Raw genomic sequence first — 20,104 nt, 5'->3', positions numbered from 1 at the left:
AGAGAACAGATCTACCGCGTTTCTCCTCTCAGTCAACCACTGGTGGCTCACACGTAAGACTGCACCTGCATTCTTCTGGCAGAAGCCACAAAACAGCAATCAACAACAACGACTGGACTTCCCTGGTGGTCCAGTGGTTAAGACTCCATTTTTCCAATGCGGGGGACGTGGGTTTGATCCCTGGTGGGGGAATTGGGATCCTACATGCCGCATGGCGCGGCAAAAAAAACCCAACAACAATAACTGCAACACAACCAAACCCAATAATTATCCTACCTTTAAACGACTATAGCATTTCTCAGCATAAAAGCTCTTCAGCAGCATTATTCTGAGCTGGTTAGAACCAGTGCACAGAGACAGAGATTCCCTATATAGACCCAAATGAGATTAATCTGAGTTCCCCTTTCCTTGTTCAAATTTGGGCTTAATACAGAGTCACTGTTCTCAGGTATTCATATAATCAACCTACCGGTGACACACCGTTTGTTAATTTAGATGAACTAACACCCTCAAGGTTATTTGTTTAAGTAAGCATCCTTTTGATGCAAAGAGACATAGACATCTTTAGGAAAACAAATAAGTATTAGATAAGTAGAAGTGGTTGTCAAAGATCTCTCCTCCCAGTATCCTCCACTAAAGCCAGATGGTTTTTCAAAACAGTCTGCTAAAATCTCAGGGGACAGTTAATTCTAAGTTACACAGATTGTTGTAGAAAACCGATAAAGAATGAAGTTGGACAGCCATTTTAAAGAAGCTGGAGTAACTTGGTTCTAAAACAAGAGTGGACAGTACAAGAAAACAATAGTCCCATTTCAATTCCAAAGGTGCAAAAAATTCAAAACACAGCATAGTGTTACCAAACCAAATATGAGTATTAAAGGTGCCTCATAATTGAGTGCGGTTTATTCTTGGAATGCCAGCATTACAGAATCAATGTAATTCACCACAATGATAGCTTAAAGGAGAAAATAATATTATCTCAACTGATTTTTAAAAAGCATTTGATAAAGCTGAAGGCATATTTATGGTTTCTTTTTAAAAATCCTTTAGAAAACTACGTACCAAAGTGAAATTTCTTAATTTTATAAGGTTATTTGCCAGAAAGCTACAGCACATATTTTATTTAATGGAAAAACCTTTAATTCATTCCCGTTCAGGATCTGGAATGAGAAAAGGAATGCTACTATCACCACTGTTGTGTAACACAGCTCTGGAAGCCCTGGCCAATGCCACAGAAAATTTCAAAAGTAAGAGATACAAGGATTGGAAAGGCAGAGATGAAACTGTCATATTTGCAGTTAGTATAATCTTCAACCTCAAAAAGCACACCAAATCAACAAACTATAGAATTACTAAGGAAATTTAATAAGGTTGCCCAACACTTGATCCAAAAGCCAGATCATTTCTCCATAGCAGAAATAACAAAATGGAAAATATGATTAATAATAATAAACTATTCATGGTAACAACATAACTATAAAATTCCTAAGGACTGGTTTCACCGGTAATACACAGCACCACAATGGAGATTTCAAACCTCTAATAAACACCTTAAAAGATGATTCAAACAAATGGAGAGAAGTTCCTGTCTCACTGATGGGATGACTTAATATTGTAGACATGTTGATTCTACCACAAATTAATCCACAAATTTAATGCAATTCTAATGAAAATTCCAGTTGAATTTTCCCAGAGCTGAAGAAAATTACTCCAAAATTCATATCAAGAAGTAAAGGTTCATGCATACAAAAGTCAATCCTAAAAAAGGAGAATATTAAGAAGAGGCACTTACCATACGAGGTGTTAAGATGTACAGAAGAGCACAGTAAAAAACAGTAGTATTTGCTCAACAAAAGATATATTGACCAATGGGATAGAATAGAGAGTACAGAGCTAGGGTCACACATATAGGACATTAGTGTACGATCAAGGAGACATCACAAATCATTGAAGACAGGATGGGTTACTTAATAGTTTTGGAAAGAGAAAAATAAAACTGGATCCTTACCTAATACGTATACAAATGTTCACTCCAGAAGTATTAAATACATAAACATGAAGGTAAAACTATAAAGTTAATAGAAAAGAATATCAAATAATGTATTTGTGATGTAGAGATGAGGAAAAAATTCTTAAACAAAACTTCAAAAGCGGGCTTCCCTGGTGGCGCAGTGGTTGAGAGTCCGCCTGCCGATGCAGGGGACACGGGTTCGTGCCCCGGTCCGGGAAGATCCCACATGCCGCGGAGCGGCTGGGCCCGTGAGCCATGGCCGCTGAGCCTGCGCGTCTGGAGCCTTTGCTCTGCAACGGGAGAGGCCACAACAGTGAGAGGCCCGCGTACCACAAAAAAAAAAAAAAGAAAACTTCAAAAGCACAAGACATAAAATGGTATTTCATTACATGAAAATTAAGAATTTATTTTCAGATAGAGAATGGGAAAAGACAACGTCTAAATTACGGCAAGGGATTAATATTTCAAATATACAAGGAACTTCTGTGAATCATTAAGAAAAAGACGGCAACCCCAATAGAAAAATGGGTGAAAGGTACACAAAAAATAGTTTACAGACAACACACCACAAGTAATAAGCTCACAGAGGGATGCACAAATCATTAGTAACCAGAAAAATGCAAATGAAACAAGCAGACGTTACATGCATTAGACCAGAAAAAAGATGACATCCGCAATGTGCCATGTATATCAAAAGAGTGATATTGCTGGCGTGCACATCCTTGTTTTCACTGTGAAGTGTCACTCTGCTGTCCAGGAGGGCAGCCCTGCCCACATGCCCTCCAACAGTTTTGAGGGTTTCTATAGCTCAGTGCCGTTGCCTTGGTATGACCCAGCTATCCAGTTTTCCAGTCTAAAAGCTTCCATCAAAAAAGAATTTTGCTTCAAATACACAGATTAGTGTCTAAATAATAAATAAAGTATTACAGGGTTGCTCTCACAGGACACAGTGACAATCTCTGATGTCTCTTTTGTTGTTGTTGTTTTTTTAAAATACTCCTCTGTTAGAAATAACTTTTCTGGATACAGTTTTTGTGATCCTATCTGCTATTCTTGCAGCTCCAGGAGAGAGGGAACATTTTCTATTTCTTATCTTGAGGAGACTTCTTTTGCCAGAGACGAGTAGGGCCTATAGTTTTCAAGGTCAAGCGCTGGAAACACATTGTTTAACACTGAAAGAAATGCCGTCCTGAGAGAAAAAGAAATCATATGGAAAAGAAAAGGTCAGAATAAGATTATTAACAGATGGAATATGGCACCTAAAGATTAGGGACATCTGGGCTACCCTGGTAGCGCAGTGGTTGAGAGTCCGCCTGCCGATGCAGGGGACGCGGGTTCGTGTCCCGGTCCGGGAGGATCCCACATGCCGCGGAGCGGCTGGGCCCGTGAGCCATGGCCGCTGAGCCTGCGCGTCCGGAGCACGGAGGATCCCACATGCCGCGGAGCGGCTGGGCCCGTGAGCCATGGCCGCTGAGCCTGCGCGTCCGGAGCCTGTGCTCGGCGACGGGAGAGGCCGCAGCAGAAAAAAGATTAGGGACATATTTTTTCCTCTTATCTTCCATTATAAATTTTTTATGTGACTCGGACAGGTTTATCGATTCTTATTTTATAATCGTTATTATTTTGGGGTGCGTTATTTATGTGTACGTATGTGTTTGCACATTTAGTGTTGTTGTGGGGAGGTGTGTGTGTAAGAGAGAGAGGCATATACAAGTCAACTATATTATAAATGGACATTTGCTGTTTTTCCTTATCTCATCCTTGGAATCCCGATCAGGACAGGAACTGGGTTGTTGGTTTTCTTCATCATCGTACTCAGTACCTAGGAAAATGCCTAGATACAGGCAGACTTAATGAATCTTATTGGACAAACATGTTCACTGAAGAAAATCAAAAAATTTAAAATAAGCATAAAAATGAAAATAAAAGCAATACGAATTTCATCAGCCTAGACGGGGCGGGCGCGGTGGTGGGGGTGGGGGACCGGTGTGCAGGAAGAACCTCTGTAGAAACGTCATGTTTCCAATCTATTGTCTCAGTGCATGTAGACATATGAACCCATAAACAAAAACAGGGTGATATAATACTATCGTTTTATGTTCTGCTTTTTCACTCCACAGCTTATCATAATCATTTTTGCATGTTACTACCCTTACCTACCACAGTCAGTGGCAAAGCCGAAATTCAAATCCAGCCTGTGAAGACTGGGCGTTTGGATTCTTAGCCATAGGTTATAGAGTTGACACCTGAACTTGGCAGCCGTTATTAGCACATAAACAAATAACTGGACAATATATTTTAATACAATTTCATTAAATACTGATTAGCTTAATAATACCTCTCCAGTGTTATGTTACCCGCATGAGAGCACTGATCTTGTCTATCTCAGATTCCCAGCGCCCAGAAGCGTTCCTGCCACATACTGGGGGGATCATTAAACGGGTGTTGAATAGTGAATAAAAGGACGAATGAATTCTGTAGGCATCTTTACTGGAAGGATAAATTGAGGTCTTTAGAGACTCTTTGTTAGACTATTTTGGACAGTCCCAAGTCCACCCTGCAGAGAATAAAGGATGATCTCAGTGCACTGGCTCCCTCCCAGGTCAGGTCGTTCGGGAACTAGGCACGCTGGCCAGCCTGAGTTATTGCCCATTTGTCCAACTCTTTCAGGAAACGTATCAGTGGGTCATTGACGGGCGATTTTGCAACTATGGTTTAAACAGAGTGGTTTGACAGGACTCCACAGGTAATAAATGTGTGTGTGTAAACCAAGCACACTATCCTCAGAGAGGACCTGGGTCTTCTTTCCCATAATTACAGATTTCAAAAAGCAAACCTGGGAAACCAGAGAATGGTGAAAGGGCTCCCTATGCACCCGAGAGTGAAAAACAGGCTGTTGAGTGATGCTTCTTTTCTATCACCCACAGCTGAGGACACAGCGGCTCCAAGTACCCCACATCCTAGAGAGGGCATCCAGGAAGCAGGGCCAGACCTCAGTAAACTCCCAAGGCTGACAAAGAGGCAGCAGTGCCGGCCTCTGCAATCAACACCTCTCCAACCCATTCCACCTCTGGTCCACTTAGGAAACGCCAGAGGAAAGGGAGGGAGAGACGGCAGTGTCGTCAGTCTTGAGGGGAGTGCAGTATCTGTGGAGATAGGTGATTTCCTCAGATTGGTTCAGGGTGCCAAGAAGAATAGAAGAATGCCTGTTCAGTTCTCAGCTGGGTGCATGCTCACTGCAAACACTCCCAGCTCATTCTGGTGCCCCTATCAAAGCAGAAGGGAGTGCGGTGAGGGAGTTCTTGAGAGAGTTGACATGTGTAGGAGCCGGTGACTGTTCTGGGGATTTCTAAAAGGTTGGAGCACCCATGCCAGCAGAGTTTAAAGAGGCAGTGGTGGAGTGTGACTAGGAAGGAGATGGGGTGAGCTCTTTCCCATCTGCCACCTCTGCAGGAAGAGAAGAGTCCCTCAGTCGTTCTGGGGTTAGAATAAAGGCAGTGCTCCGCCAGGTGAGGTGACACCTCAGCTAAGGAGGGAGCTTGGAACATGGACCATCATCAGGACCAGTTGTGGATAACCTGCTCCTCCCTGGGGAGGTCCTCCGTGGCTGAGGGGCTGGTATGAAGCTGAGCCTCACCTCAGGAGCACCCCCATCACACCTGGTGATTAATAATAGCTCAAAGCTTATTATTATTTCTTCTCAGAAAATATAGTGAGAGAGAGAGAACTTGCATAGGTTTACATTTAAATCTCATATTTCATCGTTTCTAGGACACACATTTCTTGATTATACATTTCTGAAATTAGGATGTGTCTTACATTCACTAATGACCAGGCAGCACTCATGAAACTGTTGTCATCGCTTTAGGATTAATTTTGTGTATGCTTTCCTTTTTGTTTATACACAAGAGTGATGTAAGATTAAAATCTATGTCTAAGTTTAAAAGAACTCTCTCAGTAAGTGTAAAATAAAAATTCAGAGTGATAAGAAAACATTATGTCTGAATCTAAATGGTAGCATCTTTTTTCTTGGTGGTGTATAAATAGTAACACATCTTTCAGTCTAGGGTCTTAGGCTCAGAGAAATACAGTGTGTCCTTTGTCCCCTCCTCTAGCCTCGCAGAGTGTTCCTGCTAACTTGCCCCTCTGATAATCAGCACAGCACTTTGGAAATTCAAAATATTCATTTACTTCTCCCAAGGCTTCCATCAGCTACCACGACGACTCACAGTTTATTTGCATGTGGCGTTCCTCATTTTCATTTCTGTGAGGGAGTGTGCACAGTATCGTTGGAGAAAACTGAATATTCTCTATGATGAAGTAAAATTATATCATTTTGGCTGGTGTGAGTATGATATTTGTACAGATTTAGTAGTCACCTCAAAGTGACTCATTTCCACATTCTGCAGGTCCAAACCACATCCATACTTTCTACAACTCCCAGACCCTCCCCCCAGTTCTGTCCACTTCCGAACAATACTCTTCTCAGACTTTATTCATTCATTTCAACAAATATTTATAAAGCAGCTACTATTTGTGAGGCCCTATGACAGGCACTGTGGATACGATGACAACACACAGTAAAAGAGACAGGCCTTTGCCCTTGGGTCCCCTACCTACTGGCTCTAAAGACAGACAAGAAATCGGGCAAACGCACTGGAGTGTGACGAGTCCCGGGAACACTCACCTACAGCAAGAGCAGGTACAACCAGATTCCCACAGGTCCCTGTCGTCCATCTCAAATGTGCTGCATCCCCTGACCGCACTCTCTTCACCCTCGTTCCTTTCTCAGAGCCAGAGAAGTTTCTGCTCCCCTTGGGCTTAACCATCCTTTGTGGGCTTGATCCCTCTGCCTCTTGCTTCCCCTTGACTCTGCTCTTATTCCTTCTTCTTTACCTTTCTTGTCTCCCTCTTCCTTAGCTCCTTCCTCTTCCTTATAACTAGTCTGACCTTCTTTGAAAGAAAACCTTTCTTGTATTAGTAAAATAACAGATTAGGTCAATTATTCATTTTCAATAAGCATTTGTTGAGATGCCATTATATGCCAGGTACTGGATATTAGGGGTGAACAAGAGAGAAATGGTCACTTCTCTCACTGATTTTATAATACAAGGGAGGAAGATGGACCAAAAGAAAATCCAAACAAAAATTAGAAGAATAAACCAAAAATTGAGTAAAAGAATCCCACATGTTAAAAATTGGTAAACTGTAAAGAATAACCAGAGTGGGTCAGCCAGGATGACCAGGAAGGCCTCTCTCAAGAAAGAGTGAATTTGGGAGAGCCCCACAGGTGGGACATTCCCATCCTTGTGAAAAGCGAGCAGAGGAGTATGTGGGCAGAGAAAATGTCACCTGCAAACGTCCTGTGCCAAAGAAAATCTTGGTTTGTTGGTGATACTGGAGAGTGGGGAGCTTGGGAAGGGGTGGCATGAGATGCTGCTGGAGGGTGGCCAGGGACAGATCACACTGGGCTTTGTAAGCCATGATAAGCACCTGGATTATATTTTAAGGGACATGGGAATCCATTGAAGGATTTTAAGGAGGGGAGAGACATGATCTGAGTATAGTTTGTATGCTAGACTGAGAGGTAGGGTAACTACATGCTCTCTTTTGCCCAGGACAGTTCCAGCTTATTCCTGTCATCCAGGTATAATTATCAGTAATGCCCCTTTCACAATGGAAAGTGACTTGGCTTAGATGATAAACTATACAGACACACTTAAGCAGAGGCGGAAGCCATGAAGATGGGGAGACTACTGAGACAGCTGTTGCAGGAACCCAGGTGAGAACAGGTGTGGCCAGGAACGTGGAGGTGCACGTGAGACCAAGCTGATGGGCTAGAGATGAACTTTGGAAGTAGAATCACAGGGCTTGCTAGTGGATTGGATGTGGAGGTAAAGGCAAGGGAAGCATCAAGCACATTTCCCAATATCTGGGGTGAGCCACAGAGGGAAGAGTCGTGTCATTTGCTGACTTGGAGTGGCCTGGGAGTGAAGAGTTCTGGACGGAGATGAGCGTTTCCTTTGGACAAGCAGAGTGTGAGATCTCTGGAAGCCATCCAATCAGAGGTTTCAGGAGGCCAATCAGATAAACAAGCATGGAGCTTGGAAACCAGGTTCTGAGGGGGAGATATAAGTTTCAGAGCCGTCAGCATGTAGATACTATTTGCTGCGCTTGTTGGGGAGAATACAGAGAAATAAAAAGTGCGAGCCCAGAACCAAGTCTGAGGGACACTTAGAGTTTGGGGAGATGAAAAGGCCCAGCTAAGGAGATAAAGGAAAACTGAAGGGAAGCAAAAGGAGAGTGTGGTACTATGAAGCCAAGAGAGAACCTTCCAGGAAGGAGGGAGAGGACAACTGTGCTGAGCATGGCTCAGAGGCCTCCGGATAGGAGGAGAGAAACATGTCAATTGTTTTGGCAACATGGAGGTCAGTGGTGACCAGAGCTGTTTTGCTGAGTGGTGGGGACAGAGGACAGGCTGGTGTGGGTTCAAGTGTGAGTCCGAAGCGAGGAATCAGAAAGTGCATATGGGCAGGTTTTCAACAAGTCTGACTATAAAGAGGAAGAGGAAAACGTGCAAGAGTGAAGAGTGATGTGGATTGAACTCAGGGTTTTCAATGTGGTGCTTTATTGGGAAAGCTGTTACTGACTGTCTGGACTCTGCAAGGTTTTGCCCATGTGAGGAACAAGCACATTTTCCTCCCTGGCGTGAGTGTCACTGGGTGTCCTGTGCAAGAGAAGAGCACCACAGGAGCCGGGCGGAAGGAAAGCACAAACCAGGAAGTGTTTGTGTCCTACAACGTCCCTCCTGCGCCCTGAAAGGACAGAGATTAACACCGTGCCCAGCTGGCACAGGAGAAATGTTTACCAGTTCCAGTATCACAAGCGGGGCAAAGAAGGGTGGACGTGGAGTTCAGAGTAAATAAACTGATAACCGGCACACACTTCTACTCTGAAAGTGGGATTCAGGAGCACTCCTAAGGGGAGACGATTCATGATGAAATGATCTCTGTAGGGGAAAGACAAGTTTAATTTCCTTGTCAAGGAGGAAGAATAACTGTGTCTATAAGGTAGTTAGTCACAGGAGAACTTTCTCATACAGTTCCCATCAGAACGCACTGTCAGAGGTGTATGTAGAGGCTGTGTCTCAGAAAAGTGAGTCTGACAAAATAAAGCAGGAGCAGGGTAACTGGGATTAGGGAGAGTGTGGTGGCAGATTGGCTGGCAAGAACAGGCTCAAAGCACTGCTGAGTTTAGGGCTCTAGTGGTAAAGTCTCAACAGACCCCAGGTTATAAGGAGACTCCTGTTATGAGAATGTTCACTATTAGATTTCTATCCCAGGTATTGAAGGTACAGAGTTTTGCAAAATGAGGGGAAAGAAAGGAAAAGTAGGAGAAAGGATGACTTGAAAGTTTGGATAAAGCAAGTTCTCCAAATTATTGTAAATAGGAAAAATTTAATAATCAGGCCTTTTATTACTTGAAATAAAAGTTGGATACAGAAGTCTATTCACCATTCTTCGTTTTGTTTTTTTTTCTTTTTTTTGCTGCATTGGGTCTTCGTGGCTGCACGTGGGCTTTCTCTAGTTGCAGCGAGCGGGGCTACTCTTCGTTGTGGTGCGTGGGCTTCTCATTGCGGTGGCTTCTCTTGCTGCAGAGCACGGGATCTAGCCACGCGGGCTTCTGTAGTTGTGGCGTGTGGGATCAGTAGTTGTGGCTCGTGGGCTCTAGAGCACAGGCTCAGTAGTTGTGGTGCAAAGGCTTAGTTGCTTTGCGGCATGTGGGATCTTCCCGGACTACGGCTCGAACCCGTGTCCCCTGCATTGGCAGGTGGATTCTTAACCACTGTGCCGCCACAGAAGCCCCTGTTCCCCACTCTTTAAAGTGTTAGATCATTTTACTTCTTGGAATCTGTAATCTGAAAAAACCAAACACCAAAACCAAATTTTTATCCAAGGAAGAAGGTTATTGGTTTATCTAGGAATTTGTGATTTATAGAGTCGCACGTAATTCCTGTGCTCTAACAGGCCCAAACCCCTTTTATTAGACACTGTTTTCCTCAATAAGAAGTAACATGCTGGGACTTCTGTGGCAGTCCAGTGGTTAAGACTTGGAGCTCTCACTGCCGTGGGCCTGGGTTCAATCCCTGGGGGGAGAACTAAGATCCCACAAGCCATGCGGCATGACTGGAAAAAGAGTAACATGCTGCTGGCTTTCCTCTGTTGGGAAGGGTCCAGGGAGGGAAAAGGACTTCTTCTCAAGGACCTGATACATATCCAATGCAATACAAAACCTCCTGATACTTAATCTTGATGTTGTCCCTATGCCTCCGTTTGTGGACATGTTTATTCCTGGACACTTGCATAAGGCAAGGAATATAGAGTGAAGGGAAACAGCGTTGGAGGCACTTCTGGATGGCACAGACAGAAATTGGTTCATAGATGGATTTGTAGGTGTTGCTGAGAAATGAAGAGAAGATCAAGGTGCAGCTGCTGGAGCAGGATTCCACGATCCAGTCGTCCCGAGGCTGTGTCCCCTGCCCGCACACAGACACCACTGAGGACGAACTGAGGGCACTAGACCCCAGGGCAGAGAAGCTGACAGGACACAACTGCCAGGGAGTGAAGAGGCCTGAATACAGAAGGGCCTAGAAAGAGCACCACTGTAACCAGAGGGGCCTGGAGGGGAGCGGGTCTGATTAGGGGAAGGGGTGGAGCAGGGTGTCTGCCCTGTATGATGCTGAGACTGTGGCCCCGACACCCAAGACACAGGCACAGACTCGGCCTTCACTCGGGTGCCCGGCCATCACCCCTTGGGAACAAACAGGCTGTCCTTATATCAAAGAATAACACACGGTTTTCAACATTCAATGTCTTAAGCATTTATTAGATCTGCTGGCTTCTGTGGACAGAGAACTCACTAGCTCAGCATCCCTGCCCTTGGGGGCTCACAGCCCCGTCGTCTCCTGAGCAGAGTGAGAGGCAGCTCAGTACTTGTCGGGCAGGCCTGCAGGTCGGAAGTAATTGGGGTCTTTGCCGCTCCGGCCCCATTCATTGGCAAACTGGTCGGCCTTCGAGTCCTCCAGTCCGTGGCCACTGTCTCCATGCTGAAAAAGGTCTGTGACTCTCTGAAGATTCTCTCTGGCATCGCTGGAATGGAGGAGGGCAGGTAGAGGATTGCTCCAGGGCTGAGGAGCAACAACCCACCCTCCCCATCTCTCCTCTTTCCAAGGAATCAAGGACTCTGACAGGAGCTAGGAAAGAGGGGATGAAGCCTGAGGCTGCCGGGGCTCAGCCCACCTCAGCCCTGCAGGTCCCCTTATGCTGGGTGAACAGCACCTATGGGGGAGGCTTGGGAATCGTCTGTCCCACCAGCCTTGCTCTGCTCTTCAGCCACTCAGACCCCACACAGGACACGGAGGGTGAGGGTGGATAAGAGGAGGAGAGGCCAGGGCTTCCCTGGTGGTGCAGTGGTTGAGACTCCGCCTGCCGATGCAGGGGACACGGGCTCGTGCCCCGGTCTAGGAAGATCCCACATGCCGCGGAGCGGCTGGACCCGTGTGCTATGGCCGCTGAGCCTGCGCGTCCGGAGCCTGTGCTCCGCAACGCGAGAGGCCACAACAGTGAGAGGCCCGTGTTCCGGAAAAAAAAAAAAAATTACACAAAGAGGAGGAGAGGCCACAGCCCCACAGGAAGTTCTCCAGGGCTTGGCCCCTCCTGGCTGCCCGAGGCTCTCACACCCATCCCTGCATCCTCAGGGCCCCTGGTACCTGATCACTTCAGCAGCCCAGACGCCCCCAGGTCCCCTTTGGGCAGCGTCATAGTTGCCCCGGGCGTGAAAGTACTTGTCTGAATTTTTGTAATTGGCTTCTCTCATGTCAGAGTAGGCTCTCCACATGTCTTTAGCCCCTGGGAGGAAAGCACATAGAGAAAGGATTGTCACGTGGACAGAAAACTGTGACACACCTTAGGGAAGAATCAAGGAATGAAAAATCTTCCACGGACTCAGTTTCATCCTGTGGCTATAGCACCATGAGTGCCATAGATTGAGAAGAGCATTCTTTGTGCGTAGGTTCCTGCTCCTGGTAACTGGAATGAGAGTCGTTATGGGGGGAGGGGCACAGCTGTGTTGGACCTGGTTGTCGGGCCCCTATGATGCTGTCTCTGGACTGCATCTCACTTAGGGCTCTATGTGATATGTTTAAAGGAGAGAAGGGAGCTATCTTTATAAGGCAGGATTCCTCGGCTTCATACTATTGAAATTTGAAGCCAGATAATTCTTTGTTGTTCAGGGCTGTCCTGGGTATTGTAACACGTTTAACAGCATCCCTCACTTCTACCCACTAACGGGCAACCTATTCCCCAAGTGTGACAACCAAAAGTGGTTCCAAACATTGCCAGATATCTCCAGGACACAAAATTGCCCTTGGCCCCGAACCACTGTTATAAAAGGAAGCTGCATAGGATAAGATCCAGGGGGTTTGCGTGAGTGAGGAGGTGACATGGAGGACAGATTCTGAGAAAGGGGCAGACAGGCAGCACCTCTGCCCTGACGCCTAAGAAATGTATTCCTGCTGCACGAATGCGCTAAACGTGACTTGATTCCCCTGCCTGTTAGGCACGTGAATGGCATCCTGAGAACTTTCTAGTGGACGGTATTGATGATGTGGGCTGCCTGAGGAAGCAAGCCCTCGTGCAGTGGGTCTTTGCCTCAGCCTGGTTACACCTTCCAATCAGCTGGGGAGGTACTGAAAGTCCCATGAGACCTACCTCACAGCCCAGGCCAATTACCTCACACTCTCTGGGGTGGGTCTCAGGCTCAATAGTTTTCACTGCTCCCCAGGTGAATCCAACATGCAGCTGAGATTGATAAGCCCCCAGCTTGAGGGAGTGGCACTGGGACAAGTCTGCCCAGCAAGAGCTGTGGCCTCGTGCACAGCTGGGTTCAAACCTCTGTCCTGCCACCTGCTGACGGGCACTTAGTCCCTGGGCAACGGACTCGGCTGCTCCCAGCCTCGGCTTTCTCCCCTTCAGATGGGGGGAGATGCCTCCCTCACGGAGGTCTTCTGCAGGTAAGTAGGTGACCAACTGCCCCAGCCCAACCAGAACTGCACCTGTTTTCCTGGAACTGCCCCAGTTAGCGTTGAAAGTGTCCTGGAAAAGTCCTCAGACCTGGGCAAAGCGGGAGAGTTGGTCACCCTGAAGTGCATGTAAGGGCCGAGTTCCCCCTGGAAGCTTGAGATATGTTATTAGGTTCCCCAACCCGGTCGCACACGGGTTTTTTTGTCAGTTAAAAGGCTATAAAAGGGTAGGAAACAGACTGAACCAGGGACAGTGTCACTGAGTATAGGAAGCAGGAGCAAGAGCTAAGCTGAAGGCCCCTGAATTATCCATTTAGGAAATGGAAGGTAAGAAGGAAGAGAAGAAGAAGAGAGGAAGGAAGGAAGGAAGGAAGAGGGAAAGGGAGGGAGGAAGGGAGAAATGAGTGGAGGGAGAGAAGAAGAGAGGGGAAATAGATGGATAGCTTTCATCCTCCTTCATGCAATTGGTCTGAGGGAAATGCTGTACCATTTCAAGACTCATTTTATGTCTTCCATTCAACTTCCATTTCAGCTGGGAATGATGACTGTTCTTTCTCTAGTGACTGATTGACATAAATCCTGTGGTTTTCAATCTGTCTGAAAAAAAGCTCCCCAAACACCTGGCACATTCTACCACATAGGGCAGCACCGCCTAAGACAGTAGCTCCAAGCCTTAAGAGCGCTCATGGTGAATCCCAGAGGCCCATGGGTGTCACCCCCCCACTCCACCAGCCTTACCTTCATAAGCCTCACCAAGGAAGGAAAACCATTGGCTGTGGACTCCCAGCACCAAGGAGCAGAGAATGAGGCCTGTGAAAAGCTTCATTGTGCTGAAATGGAAGGAGGGGGTCAGGGAGACGCGGACAAGCCTTGTACACCCACTTTGGGATTTGTATGTCGAGGAGAGCCCGGCTGTTCTTTCCACTTGTTCTCATTAGACTCTCAGTGGTCCACCTAGGGAATATTGCAGTAGGGCCTCACTCGGAGCCACTAGCCCTCAGCTCTGAACCCACCAACCCTGAACCCAAGCCTGTCTAAGAGGCCACCAAGGTGTCTATGGTGGAAGAAGAGAGCACCTGGGACCTAGCTGTGTCTTGCTATAGCAGCCTGTAATTAATCAAAAAGCATTTCCCATGCACCACGCTGCCAGCACTGACCTCATTCAGGACAAATACAAAATAGAAGAATTAAAGTAAGTGTTTTCAAAGAAATCACTCCTTGGAGAACTTTCTCACCTGAACCCGGTGAAGCAGACCTGCTGGGGACACGTGGCTGTATTTATACTGAGCCATCCCTGCTGGGGTCATGGGGTGAGAAGGAAAGCTGGACTGGTGCCTGGGGGAGAGTCCTTGCAGGTCATTTCTCCTACAAAACTGCAAAGGGTAACTTACTGGAGACCAGTGGCTGTCCTCATGCACAGGTCATATTCCTCATTGTGCAACCCTGAGAAAATAGGAAGGCATGTTCTGCCTGGTGGCCACTGTCAGGGGTGGAGGGGCTGAGGCCCGGGCCACCTGGGCTGTGGAGAAGAGGGTGTGGAGCTCCAGGAAGGAGGCCCCCAGGCTGCTGGCAGGTGTGTGGTTAGAGGATACTCCTCCAGCCTGGACCTTGCTTTCCTGGTCGTTTCCTCAGGATGGTCCCTTCTGGACCAGACAGCAGCTGTGTCAGAAACTAAATCCTTTGAACTCACGTGTAAAGCCCTTGAGCTTCAAAACTGACAGGCCACGCCACCGAATGTCGTGGGTGCCCCGAGCACTTTCCACCACGCTGTGTACCTGTGCTGAGCTCTCAGCTCCAGGGCAGAGAAAGCCCTCTCAGCCTCTCAGCCATGCATTTCATAAGGGTCAACGCCTATTATGACAACAAAAAAGAGAGGTATTATAAAATAATGAGCGGCTTCTTGACTTGGTAAAGGTTAAATACCAATAGTCTATAGCAGCTGTTCTCACAGTGTGTTCTAGGGAAACCTGAGGGTCTCTTAAGACCCTTTCAGGGGAGTCTGTGGGATCAAAGCTATTTTCACAGCAGCACTAAGATATTCTTTTCCTTTTTCATTCTCATTTTTGTCATGAGTGTACTGGGCATGAAATGTTCATTGATATGGTTTTAGATTTCTACATTGCAACTGACCTTTAAGAAACTACCACTTGTCAAGTTTTGGTATCGTATCAAAGAATTGCCTGAATTATCATAAAATGCTATTAAAATGCTCTCCTGTTTTCTACCTATATGTTATATGTGTGTGATGTTGAATTTTTTTGTATACTTCAACCCAAATAATGTATTGTGACAGATTGAGTGCAGGATCACACATGAGAATCCAGCAATCTTCTATTAAGATAGATATTTAAAACTTTTCAAAAATGTAAAGCTACTATTTTTGTTATTAATCTTTTTGTTCTGGAAAAAGATTATCTTCATTAAAATATATTATTTATGTTAACATAATGGATTTATTATTGTGTTTTTATTTATTCATTTATTTATTTGACTACTTTTTAGATACTCTGCAAAGGGTTTTTCATAAATTAACTCAATCCTCATAAAACTTCATAACAGCAGAATACGTTATTGTGTTTTTAAATGCTTAAACATTTTTTTTCCCAGTGTGTTAAATCCTGATAGAGTCGGGATAAATAAAATTTCTTTGAGGTCCTCAATAATTTTTCAGAGTATAATGGGACCCTGAGACACAAAAGCTTGAGAATCATTGCTCTACAGCAAAACTTATGTGTAAAGAAGAAACTTTAGGTGCATTCTCAAGAAGGCCAAGAAGGAGACATGGATGTCCTCTTCTGATCACCTCAGTTTCACATTCTCGTGGAGGACCTGCCCATTGCTAAGACAAAAAACATGAGGAGGACAAGAAATGGAAGAGAAGAAATGAAACTATCATTATTTCTAAATGATGCAAGCTTTTACGTAGAAAACCCATCAGAATCAAATGGCACACTAACGAAGCCATTAAGAGAATTCAGTGAGATTGCCATGTTTCACATAAAAAATCAATTGTGTTTCTCTACACCAATTCTTTTTTTGTTGTGTTTTTGGCTGCGTTGGGTCTTCGTTGCTGCCCTCGGGCTTTCTCTAGTTGCAGCGAACGGGGGTTGCTCTTCAATGCGGTGCACAGGCTTCTCACTTCGGTGACTTCTCTTGTTGCAGAGCACAGGCTCTAGGTGTGCAGGCTTCAGTAGCTGTTTTTCACGGCCTCAGTAGTTGTAGCTCGCGGGCTCTAGAGCACAGGCTCAGTAGTTGTGGCACACGTGCTTAGTTGCTCCCCAGCATGTGGGATCTTCCCAGACCAGGGCTCAAACCCGTGTCTCCTGCATTGGCAGGCAGATTACTGACCACTGTGCCACCAGGGAAGTCCCAACACCAATTCTTAACAGTTAAAAAAATACAAAGAAAATAGTACCAAAAACATTAACTATCTAGGGAAAACTAAAAATACACAAATATTTACAGAGAAAATCTAAGTTTGTTAAAGGATAAAAAGTGGGGGATGTATGTCATGTTCATGGAGACGATGTTTTGACTTAGTAAAGATATCAGTTCTCCTTGGATTAATTTATAAATTCAGTGCAATGCTAATCAAAAATTCCCAGTGGAATTTTTTTAGGGACACAACAGATTTGTTTTTTATGGATGAATAAAAGTCCATGAATAAGTAAATTAAAAAAATAAGGACCAAGAGGAGACATGCACTGGTCTCTAAGATGCGTGATCTTGGGATTTACCCCAAGGGGGGAGACAACTGTGACTGCTGTCTCTGTCTTTGGGCCAGAGGGCATCCCCAGGGACCAAGAGAACTGAGAGATGTTTGCAGCACCAGTTATGTCCAGAATAGGCACCAGAGAAGTAGAGCCACACAGCTTTGAAGATCGTCCTTAACCCAGATCTGGATGAAACAATTTCACATCAAGCAATGGGTACCCATGGAGAAGCGTGTGTACCATCCTCCATCTCACCATCCTACAGCAATGTTAAAATGGTGTTGGACTGCACCTGGGAACGGTTCATGGGAGATGTGGCAGAGATGGTGAGGACCCAATGGGCATCCTCCTTGCACAGGCACAAGTAGTGCAGCCAGTGCTCTGTGGCATCAAGGTGACCGGATTGTGACTTGAGGTGTGGTGCAGACCGGGGAAAGAGGAGTGTGAACAGTGGATGGAACACACTGGGGATGTAGGAATGGAAGCTTCCGCGGGATGGATGCAGGCAGGTGGCGGAGGACATAGAGAGTGCACTTTTTGGGTTGTGATTGTGGAGTGGCAGGCTGGGGACAAAAATGTGTGTAAAAGCCAAGAAGAGGAGGCACTTGCACTTTGACTGACAAGAACTCTAGAACATAGTTGAACCTGCCGTTGAGGAGTTCACTAGGTCCTTGACCATTCTGCAGAGGAGGAAGAGTGGACCGCTGGGTGTGGATTGAGACTGGAGACATTTAGGTAGAAGAGTAGAGATTACAGGGATTTACAACAAGATAAAGCAAGCCAGGCAAGGATCCAACATCCACTGACAAGAGCCTCATACAGCCTGGCTCATCTGACAGCAGCGAGATGCCCGAGCCACTCCAAGGATGCCTCAGAAGTTGTGTTAAACATGTTTTTCCATTCTGTATCTGTGTTTTTGATGCTTTCACATCCTGGGGCCTCCCTGCCCCTGGAGGGACTGCTTCTCCCAGAGGTAGCCAATTCTTACAGATTAGTAAACTAACCTGTGATAGTAAACTAACCTGTGAGTGAGCCTCTCAAATACAAACCAACCAATCCAGAGCTCACACTTCAACCACCTCCTTTATTGCACCCTCACACTCTGGGCCACTATCCACCTGCCCTGATCACACCAGAGCCAGGTAGCAGACAACTAGCAACCAGCCCCTATGCCGAGCGAGAGCTGAAAGTATTCAAATGAGCCAGTCCTAAACCCGCTCACCGTGCCTCACTGGTCCTCCCACAGAAACCACAATAAAGGCGTTTGTCACGTTTTCTCCCCCTCTCTCTGTCCCCTGGCCCACCCTGGGTGCTTCCTCGTGTGGCCACCCCTTGGTGTGATGTGCCCCCTTCGTTGGGGATCTGTGAGTAACAAACTGTATTTTTCATGGCAGTTTTCTGCTGATCTGTTGGCCTTACCATCACAGTTGTCTCCCCCCTTGGGGTGAATCCCAAGATCACGCATCTTAGAGACCAGCGTATGTCTCCCCTAGGCCCTTATTTTTTTTAACTCTATATACAAATATCGAATCATTATGTTGTACACATGAAACTAATATAGTGTTCCATGTCAATGATATCCCAGCATTAATGAATTGAACATGTTACCTTACAGGGTACAGAAAGCATTCGGCACTATGGACCCTTTCTTCCTCCACTTATTGAGACCACACATCATACAACAACTTCAGTGCGATGGGTAAGCACTGAGGAGCATGCTGCTACCCCATGTCAAGTCATGCACGGAAAGGGCACCACTTGACTCGTCTCAGCTGTGCCAGACAATACACACACCAAGTAAAAAATCAACAAATTATTTGGAAGTTCCTAGAATGATTTAGGAAACAATGTGTGTATAACCAATTCACTTTGCTGTACACCTGAAACTAACACCACATTGTCAATCAACTATACTTCAATAAAAATTTTTAAAAAAGAAACAATGTGTGCTATGACCATATCTTTTGTTGAGCAGTTTTAGAATTTATGTAATTTTGTTCATTTGAAGGATCAGTGGCAGAATAATTAAACATATTCCTTTACCATCTAAAACTTTTAAAGTATCCCCCCTCTGGAAGGCCCCCGCAAGCAACCCAGGAAACAGGATATTACTAACACCACAGAAGCCCCTGTGTCCCACTCTCTGCTGCATGCTTCCCCCGCCCTTTCTCCAAAGGTAAACCCCTTCCCAAACTTCGTGTTATCATTCCCTTGCTTTTTTAAAATTGTTTTTTTTAATCACATATGCATATCCATAAACAATACATTTTTAAGGTTTTTCCAGGTTTTGAACTTTCTGTAAATAGATTTCTATTGTATGGATTCACTAGTCATTTGCTTATTTTGGTCAACAATATGTTCTTTAGACATAGGCATGTTGATGACTGTTGCAGTAGTTCTTCCATTTTCAATGCTGAAGACTATTGCCAAGCATGAATGTAACACAGCTTATTTCAACATTTGGGTTTTTTCTGTTTTGCTATTACAGTGTTGCTTCTGGCAATCTTGTGCAAATATCCCAGTACAAGAGTTCAAATGGTAGAGACCTAGAAGTGAAATAGAATATGATTATGTTGAACCTTAGCTGGTAATACCAAATTATCTTTCCAAAATGGTTATATATATATATTTACAATACATATTTCTATATTTTATATATTTATATTCCCACAAGTAGTGGATACATGGCCCCCTTGCTCCACATCCTAGGCCATATTTGTTTTTTATGTCAAGTTGGTGAGTGATAAATAGTATCACATTGTAGTTTAAATTTGTGTTTTCCTGATCGTCAATGAGCTGCCCCATTTTTACATATTGATGGGCCATTTGTACTTTCTCTTCTGTGAAATTTATATTTATTTCTTTTTCCTTTTTTATTGATTAGTAGGAGCTCTTTCTATACTTCATATAAAGCCTTTTTGATTATGTATGTTAGAAATATCTTCCCCCAGCTTGTGGCTTTTATTTTCATGTTTTCAGTCATTTTCATGGGAGTAATGTATTTGGTTTTATATTTAACCAACTTACGATTCAACAAAATTATAATGTACAGCTATGCACTAATTCTTTTAAAATGCTTTCTTTCCCTTTATTTATCAATGTTTAGAGTAATAAGTTTAATCCCAGCAACTGCAAAGTTGTCTAATAAATTTGCTTTTTTAAAACGTTTCTTTATGGTATCTTTTGATGAACACTAATGCTTACCTTTGTTGTAGCTTTTTTTCAATTAAGAACCATCTTTTAAAGTGGAAAATTATCTTATTCATTCTCTGACAACCAACTTCTGTAACTTATTAATGT

At 44.9% G+C, this 20,104-nt stretch overlaps 1 protein-coding gene and 1 long non-coding RNA gene across 2 annotated transcripts; one reads left to right on the top strand and one right to left on the bottom strand.

The window, feature by feature from the left end:
- The first annotated feature begins 6,720 nt into the window (after window positions 1–6,720).
- LOC149748716 (uncharacterized) lies at window positions 6,721–15,308 on the top strand. Its single transcript, XR_016393811.1, has 2 exons — window positions 6,721–13,082; window positions 13,624–15,308. It is a non-coding gene; the product is annotated as an uncharacterized LOC149748716 (long non-coding RNA).
- LOC149748717 (serum amyloid A-2 protein) lies at window positions 10,851–14,179 on the bottom strand. Its single transcript, XM_089915076.1, has 3 exons — window positions 13,830–14,179; window positions 11,781–11,919; window positions 10,851–11,160 (listed from the first exon to the last, which is right to left on the bottom strand). The coding sequence occupies exons 1-3, from the start codon at window positions 13,915–13,917 to the stop codon at window positions 10,998–11,000; spliced, it is 390 nt and encodes a 129-aa protein (XP_089771202.1). The 5' UTR covers window positions 13,918–14,179; the 3' UTR covers window positions 10,851–10,997.
- Window positions 15,309–20,104: the final 4,796 nt, after the last annotated feature.

The sequence above is a fragment of the Delphinapterus leucas genome, chromosome 7, assembly GCF_059928025.1.
Source record: "Delphinapterus leucas isolate spDelLeu-1000000601 "Yukka" chromosome 7, BTC_Dleu_Yukka2, whole genome shotgun sequence".
In the NCBI taxonomy this organism is placed as follows: Eukaryota; Metazoa; Chordata; class Mammalia; order Artiodactyla; family Monodontidae; genus Delphinapterus; species Delphinapterus leucas.
The sequence above is the reverse complement of the archived record's forward strand: the minus strand, read 5'-3'. Positions and strand labels throughout refer to the sequence as shown.

What these genes read in the sequence shown, in the direction of transcription:
- LOC149748717 (XM_089915076.1), bottom strand. Translation starts at nt 13,917, where the DNA reads ATGAAGCTTTTCACAGGCCTCATTCTCTGCTCCTTGGTGCTGGGAGTC. An exon ending in CCTTGGTGAGGCTTATGAAG is followed by an intron (nt 11,920 to 13,829) that starts GTAAGGCTGGTG and finishes CTTTCCTCCCAG; the next exon opens with GGGCTAAAGACATGTGGAGA. An exon ending in TGGGCTGCTGAAGTGATCAG is followed by an intron (nt 11,161 to 11,780) that starts GTACCAGGGGCC and finishes CCTCCATTCCAG; the next exon opens with CGATGCCAGAGAGAATCTTC.